The sequence below is a fragment of the Pygocentrus nattereri genome, chromosome 19 (assembly GCF_015220715.1).
Source record: "Pygocentrus nattereri isolate fPygNat1 chromosome 19, fPygNat1.pri, whole genome shotgun sequence".
Taxonomy (NCBI): domain Eukaryota; kingdom Metazoa; phylum Chordata; class Actinopteri; order Characiformes; family Serrasalmidae; genus Pygocentrus; species Pygocentrus nattereri.
Window position 1 is genome coordinate 17,670,525 of NC_051229.1, and position 16,217 is coordinate 17,686,741.

The 16,217-nt window shown below is 39.4% G+C and overlaps 1 protein-coding gene across 9 annotated transcripts in view; it reads left to right on the plus strand.

Moving 5' to 3' along the window:
• LOC108427207 (receptor-type tyrosine-protein phosphatase mu-like) overlaps nucleotides 1–16,217 on the plus strand; it is a 269,465-nt gene that overhangs the window by 135,012 nt on the left and 118,236 nt on the right. For all 9 annotated transcript variants that reach the window (XM_037531160.1, XM_037531153.1, XM_037531154.1 and 6 more), the window contains 2 exons: nucleotides 10,849–11,157; nucleotides 14,900–15,009. In XM_037531160.1, the coding sequence (XP_037387057.1) occupies nucleotides 10,849–11,157; nucleotides 14,900–15,009 (419 nt within the window). The remainder of the gene's footprint in view (nucleotides 1–10,848; nucleotides 11,158–14,899; nucleotides 15,010–16,217) is intronic.

Here is a 16,217-nt window from a genome sequence, read left to right on the forward strand (position 1 = left end):
GCAACAGTTATGCAGCCGATTACAAAGCAACATGGGTTTCAAACTGACTTGATCATGTGGTGCTGATATTGACTGTGAGTATCGGGAGAATGTGTGTCCATGAGCGGTAATTATTTATTTATTTATTTATTTATTTTCATTACTTATTTACTTTATTTCTATTTTTAAATAAAAATATCAAAATAAAAAATCATTTTAAAATGAATGTGCAAAGCTTCTTCAACTGTTGCTATATGAAAATCAGTAGCTTGAGGCTCTGTCTATCAGCATGGGAGTCTTTGTCTATCACTTTCTGTTTATTTGGGAGAATGCTTTGACAGACAGTTTACTGAGTTTTCATTGCTGCCCACGTTCATAAATTAAGTTGTGTAGTCAGCTAATACAAGTTTCACACATGCACAAGCAGATAATGTAGACGGAAAGATGCAGAAAATCTATGTAGAGGAAATTTGTGATTTAAATATATCATTAGTAATTAATTTTGTTCTCTTAGGCTACACAGCAGTAGGTGGCCCAAATCCAATTTTTTCCTCATATGTAACACAGAAGTGTCATCTGTGTGTCAGTGTGAACAGCAAAAAACTATTGAATCTGACATTTTCAATTCCGATTTGAGATGTTTTCATATGTGGTACTGAAATCCGATCTGTATCCGATCTGCAGCAATGCGACTTAGTCTGAACTGCCAGATCGGAATTCATGACTTTTACGTCAGTCCAACTCAACGTTCGTCATAATTTCGCGCTGCTGGGACTTAAGAACATTTAGGCTGATGTTTCTGTACAAAATAAATATAGCACACTCATCACAACCACTCTGTGTTTGAAGAGGTTCCGAGCGTGGCTGGAAGAGACTGAGTCTGCAGCCTCAGAGAACAGTTTAAACAATCCGAGGAAACGAGCCAAAGAAGTGGCCGTGGCCGAATAACGTGCCCGTTTTATGGTGAACTCGAACACATTCTAGGTGATGAGCTCAGCTGTCAACCACTGGAACTTCATAATCACTCCTGTGATACTGGTGAACAGGAAACCGGGAGCGACTAGTGTTTGCTAGTCTTCATGGTTGTTTACCTCTGGATGAGCATGTGTTTTACACTGTTGAATTACAGGAAAAACTAATCAAATTACTGAGCCACGTTACTTTGTACCATATCACACCCAACACTGGCGCTCAGTGGAGTTGCAAATGTCTGACCTGCCAGTGATTCAGTTCTTTTGGAATGCGCTGTGAAATCTCAGACTTCACCTTGATTCAGTTTGATTTCATCCTATTTCATTATTATATTTTGGAACAATTCAGAATTCATGTAAAAACAGTAAACACACAAGTATGACTTTTAAACTGTTCACACAGTAGTGGAGTATCCATAAACAAACAGTACACAAACAATTCTGGGGGATTTTCATATTTGGAAATATCCTAAGATTTTTTTCAAACCTTATTGGATATTATTGTAATGTATTGTAATCAATTTGAACATTTCAAACTCAATACAGTTGAATCATCACCTTCAAGTCAATGTGTCTCGATCCACTGATCCATTTTTACTCTCCTAGTGAGCAGGTGTGTTAATTTGATGATCAGGCTATCTCTCTTAATGAAAGACTGACCACGGCAGTAAAACTGAGCACAGGGCCATAAAGTGTTGCACTGTGCTAATTACAGAAAGTTTCATTGCCCTGTAAAGGTGGTGCATTAATAATCTAGAAAATGTCCCCATCCGCACATCTGTGTAACATCATATGTTGATTTAATGACGCGGCAATCATTGCTGCCTCTGTCAGGAGCAGAGAGGGTGCTGTGTGCACAGTGAAGTTTCTCACTGTGAGCTTTGAAGATTTCACTCAGCTCTCCTCCCCAAATGATCTGACTAACTGTGGCGACTGACCGTGAATCCCAGAATTAAGTTAAGAGTCCTCATGTGTTCTTACCAAAACTCAAGACGTAACCAGGAGATTAGAATGGACGTTAAACATTACACCTGCTCTCTCCCTCTTTCTGTCTCCCTTTCCCCATTTCTCTCTCTCTTTTCCTCCTTCTTCTATCCACTCTTCCCCCTCTCTGATTTCCTCTCTCTTTCTCTCAACTGTTTTTTTCCCACCATGTTTCTCTCTGACTACCTGTACATCTCTCTCTCTCTCTCTTTCTCTCTCTCTCTCTCTCTTTCTCTCTCTCTCTCTCTCTCTTTCTCTCTCTCTCTTGCTCTCTTTCTCTGTCACTGTCTTTTTTCCTCTTTTCCTCTCACTTCCTCTCACTCCCCATCTCTCTCTTTTCTTTCTTTCCCCTCTTCCATTCCTGTCCCTCTCTCATCCCCCTCTCTCTTGTTTCTCTCTCCATCTCTTTCTTCCCGCTTTTCCCCTCTTGTGTTACTCACTTTCTCATGCTTTCTCTCTCACTATCTGGATTCAAGTCCCTTGCATTCTCTCTCTCTTTTCTTGTATCTTTCTCTCTTGTTTCTTTTTTTCTCTCTCTTCTCTCTCTTACCCTCTCGCTTTCACTCTTTCTCTAGTTTTTCCTCCATCTTTCTTTTTCCTTTCTCTTTCTGTGTTCTTCCTGTCCCTCTGTGTTTTATTGTTTGTTCTGCTCTCTTCCTGCCCCCTTTTGGTTCAGATGCACACTTTTAAAGCACTTGTGTGTGTGTGTGTGTGTGTGTGTGTGTGTGTGTGTGTGTGTGTGTGTGTGTAATGTGATTTCTGTGCGTGGTTGCCCCTCCTCACCCCGGCCCGCTCAGTGTGGACAGCTGATAGTTCCGCAAATGGACAGATTTAAAACTTCTATTTTCTGGATGGCTCTCCTGAAACGCTCGCACATGCACACAGGGGGCCTGTTTTCATCCTTTCTGTCTCTCTCTCTGTCTCTCCTTCTTTCTTTACCCCTCTGCACTGTTTATTTTCTTTGACTCTTTTCACTGGTATGTCTCAATTGAAAATGTTTAGAGAAAATTTGTTTCTGTGAAGATTGGAGCCTCTCAATGGCAGAGTGGCATTAAATTACTAGTTGCCACCAGTTTTGTCTATAAGTGAGACCATTTGAAAGCTTTTTCACAGATGCGGTGGATTGCATTGTGTTGGATTATTGTTTTCTTCTCCGGTTTTCTTTGGCTAGCTGTAAGAATGCTGGCACATCAATAAGAGAGGAACATCAGGAAATAAGAAAGCAAGAAAAATTCTGCAACTGGATATTGACATAATTTGACACAATTGTGCTTGCAGTTACATTTCAGACATTTTCTTAAGCGACATCTGAAGTCGCCATGTGTACTCAGTAGATTGCTCCAGAAATCAATAGCTTTTAAAGTCACACTTGATTCTGAGGTAAAAAAGAAAATATTTCAAAGCCACTCTCGATTTTTCCCTCCTGTAAAGCATCTAAAAAATCAATGCTGTTTTTTTAAATCTCGAAGTGAGAAAATTGTAAAGAAGACAAATGTGGCCACATGCTTTCTTATTGACATTAATGAAAAAGAATCAACTCTCTTACTCCACCGCACACACAGAGCACACACACGCACGCACACTCAAATACTCACACTTCATACGCGCATTCATGCACGCACACACACATGCACACACACACACACACCAGTCTTTGCACCAGCGAGGAACCCTCAGGGCTTTTTAGGCCTTGAGAGACCTCATATTTCTGGGAACTAAAACACACACGTGTGTAATTTTTTTGGATATTTTTATTTTATATCAATAAACTTGTATTTAAACCCTGGAACTTTTGTAGTAGTACTCTTTAATCTTTATCAAGTTTTGGTTGGAAACAAAGGGGTTAAATTTAGGGACACACCAATATCTCTTTTCCCTTCCAAAACAAATATGATACCTGAAGTGTTGGATGATACAGAATACCAATATTAATTCTAACTTAGCTAGCTTATGTATCCTGATTGGTATACAATTTCCCTTTTTAGGTGTTTAAGTTTGGTAAGAAGCCACTGTGTCACACATAAAACACAATAAGCTTAATGGGGTATATCGTATCGTATATAACAAATGGAATGCATTTTACAAGCTTCAGATGTCCGTGTTAAATCTAGAGCCAAAAAACTATTTATGCGCATCACTGTTAGCTTAATGCTAACATTCTACTCTTAGCCTCATATAGGTGCTAGCTGAAATTGGCATTGTCATAGAGCTGTTTTACCTAACTGTTGATATTTATTCCCCACACTGTAGGCCTAGCTCTCATAGTCACGGTTCTCCACTGCTGTGCACGTACACAAACACAGCCCGTAAGAAGCTGTAGATCACACTAATGTCTCTAATGCTTGGCCTCTGTGTTGCATTAATCCAGGTTGGTCACTATTATTTATTGATGCAGCTGACCTGTTCACAGGGATCAGCTCCTATTTGTCAGACTGAGAATGGTTTTATAATGAGGAGGGGGGCTGAGGGTGCAGGGGTCTGAATCTGCCTGGTCAGCTTTTTCCCCAATACCCATGACCTTTCTAAATGTCATTTTTTTCATGGATGCTTATTGGTCATGTGAATAAATGATGAAATGCCTCTCATAGAGGGTAAACTCACAGCACTGCTTTATGCAGAGCCCATATTCCACTCCACTGGCTTTCTTTTTCCCTATTAGCCCTTCAGATGTAGCCTGTGCCATGCTCAGTGAGCTCCGCTGGTGTACGTTCTTTTGCTTTCTTCTTTCTTTGGCTGTTTAACCTCTCTTTACAAGTTAGTTCTGTCATATACATGTACTTAATCACACAGAAATCATTTTTTGGCAGGAAGAGTAAACAGCAGTAAGGCCTACATGCAAACACAACTGAAGGAAAAGTTTGTCCATTCTGCATGCCTAAACCCTTGAAACAGTAGTAGAAGCCAGAAGTTTTTCTGTACTTTTGTCCAGTTTGATAGAAAACCCATTACTAATTAGCAACATTGGTCTCATAACACCAGTGCAAACTTAAGAAGCAAACTTTAAACATTAAACATGTCTTGACTTTTATTATTTGATTACTTTGGATCCCTGCTAGGGACACCCTGTATAAATAAATACAATGTGGGGAACAAGGTCATGCCTTATTAAACTATGGTCAAGGCTTAATTATCTCATTCCCACGCCTTAAAAGCCACATGTTAGGATTTTGTTTCCATGCATTATTAAGTTATGGCTATGACTTAATTATCTTGTTCCCATGCCTTGCTAAGTTGTGGCCACTCATTATTTTTATGGGATGTCACCAGCAGGGCTCAGTAGATTATATATTGCATAATGCAGATGTATAAATTGCAAGTGTGCAGTGTACAACTGTGTTTTTTGAAACTTTGTTATTTTGGTGCATTGATAGCTGTAAGGATAGCTATAGTGAACATAGAGAGATCTGTGTTAATGCTGATGCCACATCACTAAGTAGCAAACAGAAATAACATGGAATGTAGATGTTCCCCAATTACAAATATTTAGAAAAATTGAAAAATGGAATATAATATGTCTATGAAAATTTTGCACTGGCTTTATTATAGGAATAGTGTTGTTGTCTAGTCTAAATAAAATTCTAATTCCAGATTCAAATTTGTGCAAGCGCAGAAAAGGCCATAACTGTCCCCACATTTATTGCTAAAGCCTGTAAAGTAGATGCAAAAATGTGTCTATTTCTGCTGTTTAATCTACTCTTCGGCATTAATAATGGAATTTTGTATTGCTGTTACTGCATTTATTTGAGGCATAAAGTGTGTGATTTACAAAGCCCAAAAGATTTTTAGTTTTATTTCATTTGCAGCACAAACTACATTTACAAGGAAAAGATTAAAGGGATTTAACAGATGAATTTAGGCTAGTTTTTTCTAATTTAAAAAGCCATATTGTTAATGAGAAACACATGCAAGGATATACAGCAGCAATGGCAGTTAAAAAAGTCTGGGGAAGCTAATTTACTTTACTTTGAACTTTAAAATTTTAGACTCCTATTTTTAAATATGAGTTGTTTCAGTCTGAGAGAGAAGGGCAGTTTCAACGTGTTGGTCAGTTTCCTCTTTAGTTTCTAGCACTTGATTACACACATCAGCTTGAACAAATGGTTTTGATCTAAAGGAGATCTAGACAGCTTTTACTTGGAGAAATGCTGCAGTTGAATTTTCAGTGTATTTATTTTGTGTGTGTGTGTGTGTGTGTGTGTGTGTGTGTGTGTGTGTGTGTGTGTGTGTGTGCGCTGGGTAATTCTCTGATGGTCCCTTTCTGTTCCCACCCCTGAGTCCTCTTTGTCTCACTCTCATTAACAGTATTAGAGTTTCACACAGATCCAATCAGCACAGTCGCTGTGCCAATCCTCCAAGCGCAGCTCCACTCAAAAATGGCAGAGATGGATCGGCCTGGGTCACTGAGCCTTTAAGGGAATCCACTGCCCTTAATTACATTCACATCTTCCTTTTTCAATGTAGTCCCACTCTGCCCATTATTAACAGATACTGTAGTTTAATTTAACTTTGCTTTCTTAAGTAAACTCACACTATGTTCTCATGTGTTTCAGTGTGTTTCATTCCAACAGCTCAATCAGTAGGCAAATAAATGGACTGTGTCTGTGCTCTGTCCTTTACGTGACTTCGGGCTTTCATTGTTTAAAAATAGGGGGGAGAGAGAGAGAGAGAGAGAGAGAGGCCTTTAAAATCACCTTCATTTTAAAAATGACCTCCTCAGAAAAGATTGTTCCTAGGTTTATATAATCAAACCATTAACCCATCTTGTAAAGTATGATGCTCCTGTTGTTAATGTAAAATCAAAGCTTCCTTGTTATGAGAAGAGAGAGAGAGAGAGTGGGAGAGGGAGAGAGAGAGTGCACAAGTGTTCCTTGCCATTACCAGAATGCTAAGTATGGTGAGCAAAGCCTCAGAACACAGCCTTGTGTGTGTGTGTGTATGTGTGTGTGTGTGTGTGCGTGTGTGTGTGTGTCTCCAGAGGGGCAGGAGGAAATTGAGCCCTGGCTGGATCTAATAGGTGGGAAACTGTTAAGTTCCAGCGAAATGGACTTCAAATTTAACCTGGATGGAAATTGATCCTATTACTGTGTGCTCCTCTGCCCACAGTGAGAGGAGGAGGGGGAGTAGAAGGAGAACGGAGGAACAGAGGTACTGAGAGACAAGACAGAGAGAGAGAGAGAGAGAGAGAGAGAGAGAGAGAGAGAGAGAGATGAGAAAAGGGGATAGAGGGGAGAGAGGGAGGGAGAAAGAGAGGAAAAAGGGAGCGACAGAGAGATGAGGAAGGGAGGGTCAGAAAGAAAGAGATGAGAAAAGGAGGTTCAGTGAGAAAGATAGATAAGAAAGGGGAAAGGAGAAAGGGAGGAGACAGAGAGGAGAAAGGGAGGGACAGAGAGTAAGAGATGAGAAAGGGAGGGTCAGAGAGAAAGAGAGGTGAGAAAGGGAGGTTCAGAGAGAAAGATAGATAAGAAAGGGGCAAGGAGAAAGGGAGGAGACAGAGAGGAGAAAGGGAGGGACAGAGAGTAAGAGATGAGGAAGGGAGGGTCAGAGAGAAAGAGAGATAAGAAAGGGGAAAGGAGAAAGGGAGGAGACAGAGAGAGGAGAAAGGGAGGGACAGAGAGTAAGAGAGATGAGAAAGGGAGGGTCAGAGAGAAAGAGAGGTGAGAAAGGGAGGTTCAGAGAGAAAGAGAGATAAGAAAGGGGGAAAGAGGAGAAAAGGAGGAGAGAGGAAAAAGGGAGGGACAGAGTAAGAGAAATGAGAAAGGGAGGGTCAGAAAGAAAGAGATGAGAAAGTGAGAGAAAAACAGGGAGAGGATAAACTGAGTTAGAGAGAGAGGAGAACAGGGGCGAGACAGAAGTAGAAGGAAGGGAGAAGAAACAGATGTAGAGACAGAAATCGAAGAAGAGGAACAGGGAGAGAGACAGGAGAAAAGGAAGGAAATAGTGAGAAAGTAAAAGAGATACTGAAGGGGTGGGAGAGGTAAAATGGAGGTAGAGAGAGAAAGAGAGGAGAGAGAAGAGGGAGAGAGGAGAAACAGACACAGAGATAGAGAGACAGGAGAAAGGAAAGGAGTGAGAGAAGGAAAGTGTGAGAGTCTGTGTGTGAGAAAGGTAGAAATTAGAGAGGGAGAGAGAGAGGAGAAAGAGAGAGGGAACGAGAAGGAGAGGAGTGAGGGAGGTAGAGAGAGATACAGATAGGAGAGGCATGGAGGGGGGAAAAGGAGAATGTAAAAAGGAGGAATAAAAAGGGAAAGAGGTGAGAGAAATACAAGGGGGAGGTAAATGGAGGGAGAGAAAGAGAAATGGATGGAGAGGAGAAGGTAGTGAGAGAGAAGAAGAGAGATGGATTGGGAAAGAAGAGGAGAGGGGAGAAAGAGAGATAAGAGGGTGTGTATATGTCAGTGTGAAACACGTTTTCAGTTGTCAAAGTGTATCAGAAGGAGAGGCTGGAGGTGGGGATGAATAGAATATTGAGGGAGTGAAGAAAGAAAAGCAGAATAAAAAAGGAACAGGTAGAGAAGGAGGATATGAGTGGAAGACAGACAAGCAGAGAGAGAAGAAGAAGAAGTGAAGGGGTAATGGGAGGTGCAGAGAGAGGGGGGGGGGAGTGAGAGAGGTGAATAGGGTAGAAGTGGCTGTGATTAGAGATTATGGGATGTCAGCAGGGTTTTGGCCTTTACACAGAGCCAGTCCTGTTCTATCTGTGTCAATACAGGAGGAGAGGGAGAGGTCGGGGGTGGGGGGCGGTGGTGGGGGCAGTCTGAGAGTGAACCTGAGCGTGATGTGTGTACTACAGAATTCTTACATCTTTCTACTGGAATCCATCTCTCCTGCTTCATCCTCTTGTATACTCTTCACTCACCCTGTCATGTGTCCGATTAGAAGCCAAGGTGTCCTCCTTTCATCATCATTGTTCCGCCTTTGATTCTTGTAGCCCCCCAGACCCCTCCACCTGCAGACCCCTCCATCGCTGAGCAACCTGAGCAACTGTGTTCTATTTGTGTTAAAGCAAGAGTTTAGGCAAAAATTAAATGGACATAGTTTTTTCTCTTAACCCGTTTGTAGTCCATGGGCGAAAACATGTTTGGTCTGAAGTTTGCTTCCTTAGTTTTGCACTAGAGATAGAACGCTAATGTTGCTAACAATATATCATTGTTAATAACAGAAGCTTACATCTTCCCACTTAATATGTCTAAATGATCATTTACTTGCATCACAGCATAGTGAGTTTTTAGGGCTAGATATCCTTAAAAAATTGATAAACATACCAATCTAAAAGCTTATACAGACTTCAATACCAATATCACAATGCATCTTTTGGCACCTTTTTTTGGGACAAATAAGACATTTAAGAAAAACGATAATATAATATATAAAATAGTAATAATAATGCTAATAGCCTGATTGTAGAATTTGATAAACATTTAACAACTAAATATAGTCATGCAGTGGAGGAAAAATACCTCTCCAGCCAGTTAGCTTATCTAAATCAGGGAAGTTGAACAGTGTGAAAAAGCTATAATCATTGTTAATGATAAATTAGTTGTTTCGCTGTGGATGACCACATTAGACCAACTAGCCCTAGCGTGGTCAAAGCTGTCACCTACAACATGAAAATTAAATGTCAGAGTTATTAGGGCTCATTTATGAAACCCTCTGAGGATTATTTAGTGTATATGTAAAGTTCAGTCCAGCAGTGGACAGCAGTTAGCTAGCCAATAAATGCTAGTTTTGGTGCTAGCTTAATCTAAACAAACACTGAGAAACACCAGTAGTAGTCTTTTGTTGATTTGGTAACTACTAAGTTTAAAGCATGTACTGCGTAAGGAGGTGTTTTTGTCTAACGTTAACCTATCACGAAATACCACCAGAATCTGGACCTTTGTGACTGTGCATTATAGTTGTTCCCTGTATGTTCTAATGTTCATCCTAAGTGTTGACAAAGTGTTTAAGTTGAAATAAATGTCAATGAATGTTTTTTTATTATATACCAGTTTAGAAATGTTCTGTGAAATGAAGATTTTTTTGTGTTCTCTCCAATGACTGTCTTAAGTTTATGTGCTTTTTAAAAAACGCGTTCAAACCCTCCCTAAGAGGTATGCTTTGATTTTTTTAAGCATGAGATGCACAGCACCACATGTTTAAAAAGGCATCCAAAGGCCCATTTAGGCATAATTCAAAGTGGTGACATAATAATACAATTCAACAGTGGTCAATAAATTATATTGAATTAATTAAAAGTGTGTTAATACAGTTCAGCTGTTATATGCAGTTTCGATGATACTAATCGGTGCACATAACATTAACAACTATGTTTGCAGATTTCAGACACCAAATCATATCTCAGCTAACTGACTGCATTTGTGATAAGAGGAAACTTGTGTAAATTAGTTTTCTGGCCAAACCATCACTTTAACTGCTCTTGTAGTAGCACAGTTGCAGGGTATAGTGCCCCCAGAGGTGCAGTATAAGCCATAATAACATAAATATACAAATTACTTATTTTGCTGCTCAGTGGCTAATTTAATAGAAGCTCAATGACAAAATCATTAGAAAATGCCTTTTACTACAAAATGATTTATCTCCACAGCACTCCACAGTATGGTAGTAAAACTAATGTTTGCATTCTGTCTGGCCATACTGAAAGCATGGCTGCCTTCTGTGGCTCTCTCACCACAGCACATAAAAAACCCTTAAACCCCTCATTCAGCATGTTCTCTCACTCTCTGCTGTCTTTTTGAGCTTTTTTAGCTGTCATGTCCTCAATGATTTGAATTACTATCCTGTTCACTGTCAAAAGTACTATAGTACTGTTTCATTTTTCACACTAATCTCTTTATTCTTTCTCTTTTTTATTCTCTTTTTCTCCTTTGTGTTACTTTTTAATAGTGATCACATGTAAATTCTTTCTCTCCTTCAGAGCCCATGCATGGCCCTCGACAGCTGAAGGTGGTGGACATCAAGTCCAGGCAGGTGACCATCCGATGGGAGCCATTTGGCTACAACGTGACCCGTTGCCATAACTACAGTCTGACAGTGCAGTACCGGGCCCGTGCAGGGGGTAAAGAAGAGAGCCGAGAGGAAGTGTTCTATGATAGCAAGAGCTCTGCCCCCCAGCACACCATCCACAACCTGACGCCATACACCAACCTGAGCGTTAGACTGGTGCTCCGCAACCGTGAGGGCGTGAAGGAGAGTGACGAGATCCACATTCAGACCGACGAGGATGGTGAGAAAATAAGAGAGCATCCAGATCAACCATCATGTTGTTTATTACTGTCGTAATAAAATTGATCTCCAAAATAGCTAATTTTTAGGATATTGTGTGTCTGGACAATATTCTGGCTAACTTCTGTTGGTCCATCCACTTTAAAATGTCCACATTTTCAAATAGAAAATACAGCCAGTCAAAACAATAAAAAACTGTAAAAACAATTGTCAAATAAAAGAAATAAAAGCAGCATTTATATCAGCTTGGTTAAAATCCTTAAGATCCCAGGCTTATTACATACTAAGGCCAAACTGCCTGAGCTATTCTTAGGTTATGTGATGTTTATAAAAAACGTTGGGCCATTTAAGTGGTTAAAGGGAAATTATACAGATTTTTAAGATTTTGTGCATAATTCAATCATTGGGATGTAAACAAAGTCAATTGGTCAAAGGTACTGTTTTGCCTTACAGCACCCTGCATGTATCTCTTCGCCAATGACAAATAGTTTAATTACTCAAATAAAAAAGTAAGAACTTTGTATAATAGTGTTTTGTAATTTGACATTTACAGGCATTAAGCTCTTTAGATGTCTGTTCTTATCACCACCACTGTGAGCAATTCTAAGTCTGTTTTAGAGAAACTTTTGCAAAGTTTAACATCTTTAACATCATACCTATTTAATTTAATCACAGTTAGACATTTCCCAAACTTGACCTTTTTTATGTTTTGGAATATGAAATGCAGGTTATCTGGTATCATTAATGGAGTTTGAACAGAAAAGCAAGTAACTGTTATTCACAGTGACCCGGTTACTTTCCACATAACTTTTAAACTCTGCATCGTTGTTTTAACGCCAGGAGAACGATTTTAAACGGGTTTCTGTTCTCCGCGAACGTTTAGCTCCACTTGCTAACAGTTTTCAGGGCATGGTTCTCAGCGGATGTATAGGGCCACTGGACGAAGGGTTGAAATTAAACATTCGCCACTTTCCCATCCGCTCCATCAGAACGTGTCTCCTCTGTGGCGGGGAGTATTTGCACTCAGAGGAGAGCGAGACTCTTCCTCTTCAGATGCTTCGACATGGAACATGTGCTCCCATAGCCAGCTTAGGTCAGCTTTACAAATAGAACAACTGACAACCTTTTTTTCTCAATTTAGCTCCCACACTTTTGAGGATTTTGTTCTTGAGGCAGCCTTCATGCTGTTGCTAACTCTCCAGTGACCTGTAATGTCAAAATGTTCCAAGTGAACGCGAGAAAGATGCGTAATGACATCACCAACTATTTGACTACTAAATTAGTTGACAACTAATTTTAGTCGACTAAGTTGAATAATTGTTGCACTTCTATCGTCTGAATTACATGCCCCCAGATTGAAAGCAGTGTTGACATTGCATTTTCATTAGCTTAGCATTAGCCCTTCATTTGTACATAGGAGCAGGTCCTTTTCCAACAGAGGCCACATGTTGCACCTCCATATTTGTACAGTAGCACAGAACTGAAAAACCAGACACTGGCTCTAGAGAGTACCTTTCACGTTTTTATCTTGAAGTGGCAGCTAGAATTAAGTGGCAACACTAGCACAGGTTGGTAGATGAGGAAAGAAGTAGAAACAGTGGTTGCTGCTGGTGCTGGATAACCATTTTGTGGTGAGAAGTTTGAGAAACCAAATTTTAACAAATGGTGGATATTTATTGTTTAGCACCAGAAAAAGCAATGGAGGGTGAATCTTCATCATCAAATAAGCAAAAACATGAAGACAATGGCAGAAAACCTGATGGCCACAGTAGGTTCTGTAATACGCTTGGAAAGGGCGGTGTGAGGGAGGGGTACACAGTTGGTTGCAATCTGCAACCTCACCACTAAATGCCACTAAATTTTACACACTGCTCCATTACTTTAATTCAGCAACTCAAAGAGTGGTCATGGTCTGTCTAGCCATACTTTTTGTCTTGGGGGCAATGTTTGTGGAGGGCTGAAGGCCAAGAATACCAAACAGTTTTCAAGTAATAACAAGTAAATGAGTTTATAGAATGTGTTTCATAACATGTACCTCAATTTACTCCCGAAATACAATTTAAAAAGGAAAAAGAATTAAAAAGAATTCATGCTAAAACTATTATGTAGAATAAAGATGTTACTGGGTGAGGGGGTGGGGTTATGTTGCATACACATAGCGTTAAAGCCACAAAAACATTAGTCTAGTGATAGCATTAGTAATGAAAATGGATGATTATCAGAGGATAGCTTTAACAGTGTATATTGTTTATTTAAGGTGGAAAAGGGCAGGAGGAAGCTATCTGCTCTTTTGTTGTATTGTGTCTTGTATAAAACTGAGTTCAATATACTATGAGATGCTTGGCATCCATGGCTCACAAAAAAATCACATCGGAAGCAGTGGAACATATGGTTTGCAGTCTTCCCTCTACCGCCAACATATGAATGCAGCAATTGGTTAACTTTCTGGTGGATTAAATCAAACATCCATATGGGCCAGTATGGTCCAGACTTTGCACAGCCCTGATCTAGCCCAGTCTAGACACAGACTCTCTGCCAGACAGTTTGTCTAGATTGTATCAGTATGTGAGTGCTTCCAAATCCTGATGTTTCATATAAATGATACACCATTTTTGCTCAGTAGTGCTCATCAAACTAGTTTCCATTTGATCACCAAGATCAAAAATGCATTTTTACATTTAGTCTATTATAATAATTGTTTGATGCTTTGGACTACTAATTATGTCTTCCATTAAGTAGTCCCAGCAGAGGGAAAAAGCACTGTTTTTATGATTCCTAATTAGAACATCAACCCTTATAAATCAGTAGCTTTTTTATATCAGTTTTTTTTTTCTTTTATTCAGTTATAAAACAATTTAAATTAACAGACATGTGTATACATGAACTTCAACAGCAAACACACTTCAGAGACTAAACATAATCACACACACAAACACACACTGTGTCCCATCACGTTTACTTCAGATAAGTTCAGAGAAGAAGAAAGCAACCACTGTATTGTGGTGAGAGAAGTGTGTGTGTGCGTGCATACATGAGTGTGTGTGTGTGTGTGTGTGTGTGTGTGTGTGTGTGTGTGTGTGTGTGTGTGTGTGTGTGTGTGTGTGTGAGTGCATGTGTGTACACCCCAAGGTGAAAATGTAGCAGCAGGATGGAGTGATCCTCCTTTAGATGATCTCTTTCAGCATCACACACAGAGGATCAGAGGCTTGTGGTGTGTGTTAAAGAGAGATGGGTCACAAGGGCAGTTCTGTCTCTAGTAAACACTGAGCTCAGATTGAAAGACCTGCTAATCCCCAGAGAGCTGCACTAGCTCACTTCTAATATAAGAACATGTGCGGAGTTCTTTTCCCTACAGTGATAGAGCAGCAGGCAGATCAGCTGTGCTCTCTGTCGGAACACCTTTACTATTATGCTTTAGTCGTTGAAAAGCAGAGTCTATTATTGCCATATTGACCTAGAATGAGAGGAAATTGACTCAGTGTTTAATCTCTTAAACCATAAGGGCCTGTATATGGGCTCACAGTTCACTTTATTGCTGTCATACTTACATACATTATTATCTTCATAATAGTAACCAAATCCTTTATAGCAGTCACTGAATTATTAAAATTCACAATATTCCTAACAGTACTGTAAAATAAGTCATACGATTCATATTAAGAAGTGAGTAATAAAAATAGAGCCTTATTTATATAGAGCACAACCACAACAATTCAATAACTTGTCTTGAATTTTCCATTCAGTGCCGGGGGAGGTTCCTCTAGACTCCATCCAGGCCAGTGTGTACGAGGAGAAGATCATTCTCAAATGGAGAGAGCCAGCTCACACCTATGGAATCATCACCCAGTATGAGGTAAACGTCCACCCTCACTGAAACGATTCTCAGTGGAATGCTTTAACGTTTGCGTAAGTCACAGTGGTCTCTGGCAAAAACATGGTACAGTTTTATGTTAACCCTTTCTGGCCATTACAGCCAGTTATTCTGCTCTTTTCTATTACATGACATGACTTCTCAGTGCTGTTGTTGCATTTATTTAATATGCAAAGAACAAATTCAAAAATGTATCTATTTTTTATTTATATTTATTTTTTTATTTTTAGTTAGTATTACAAAGAAAATGCATAAATACAAATATGCAAATATACATCAGTCGTGTTTATTTGTCACTCATTAAATAATTCAGTAATAAGCAGTAACTGCTAACCAGACATCCAGCCTTGTGCATGTCTTATGTTGTGATTGAAACACGGCACCACACAGAAGCTCTGATTCTACATGTGGATATTATTTACTGTGGCCAACAAGGACATGCACATTCTGTAACTCCTCGGAATGATCTTTAAGTTGGCTTTAAATCCAGCTAATAACGTTTTAAAAGTTAAAGCAGTTGCACAACACAGTCGATTGTTTTTGGTAACATAATAAGTTTTGTATAGTACGTTTCCAGGTAGTAGCTATGGTGTTGCTATAAGGTTGCTTTGATATTGCTAGTATTCTTGTGTGATGGTAACATAAGAAGTGTCTAAAAACTTTTGGCTACAGAACGTACACTGACTTTGATGGAATAAGAGGGAGAGGTAGAATGTTATTGTGGAGTAACGTTCATTTATATTGGGAAAAAATCTTTACGTTTAATGTTTAAACAAACATTGTATGAACAACGCAAGTAAAGCACAAGCTTGGTATTCGAGGTTAGGCTCTATGATCCTACAGATTGTTGTGGTTCTAGTCTTAGCTGTAGCAGGATTAGCATTGTAAATCTTTTGAATATATCCATCCATCCATCCATTCTCTAAGCCGCTTCTCCGTCAGGGTCGCAGGGGGGTGCTGGAGCCTATCCCATATAATAATGATAATAATAATAAGGTAATGGCTTTTTCAAGCCAACTTAATTATGAGTGATGTTACTTTTATTAGAGCAATGAAGCGTTTTTTAAAATGATAATCAGTTGTGCATTAAGAAAAAAAAAATCCAGTATGATTTTACCTGATTTCGTTACATTTTAACATCAAATCAAATGAGGAAAATGGATAGATTTAAAGCAGATGATGTAGCATGT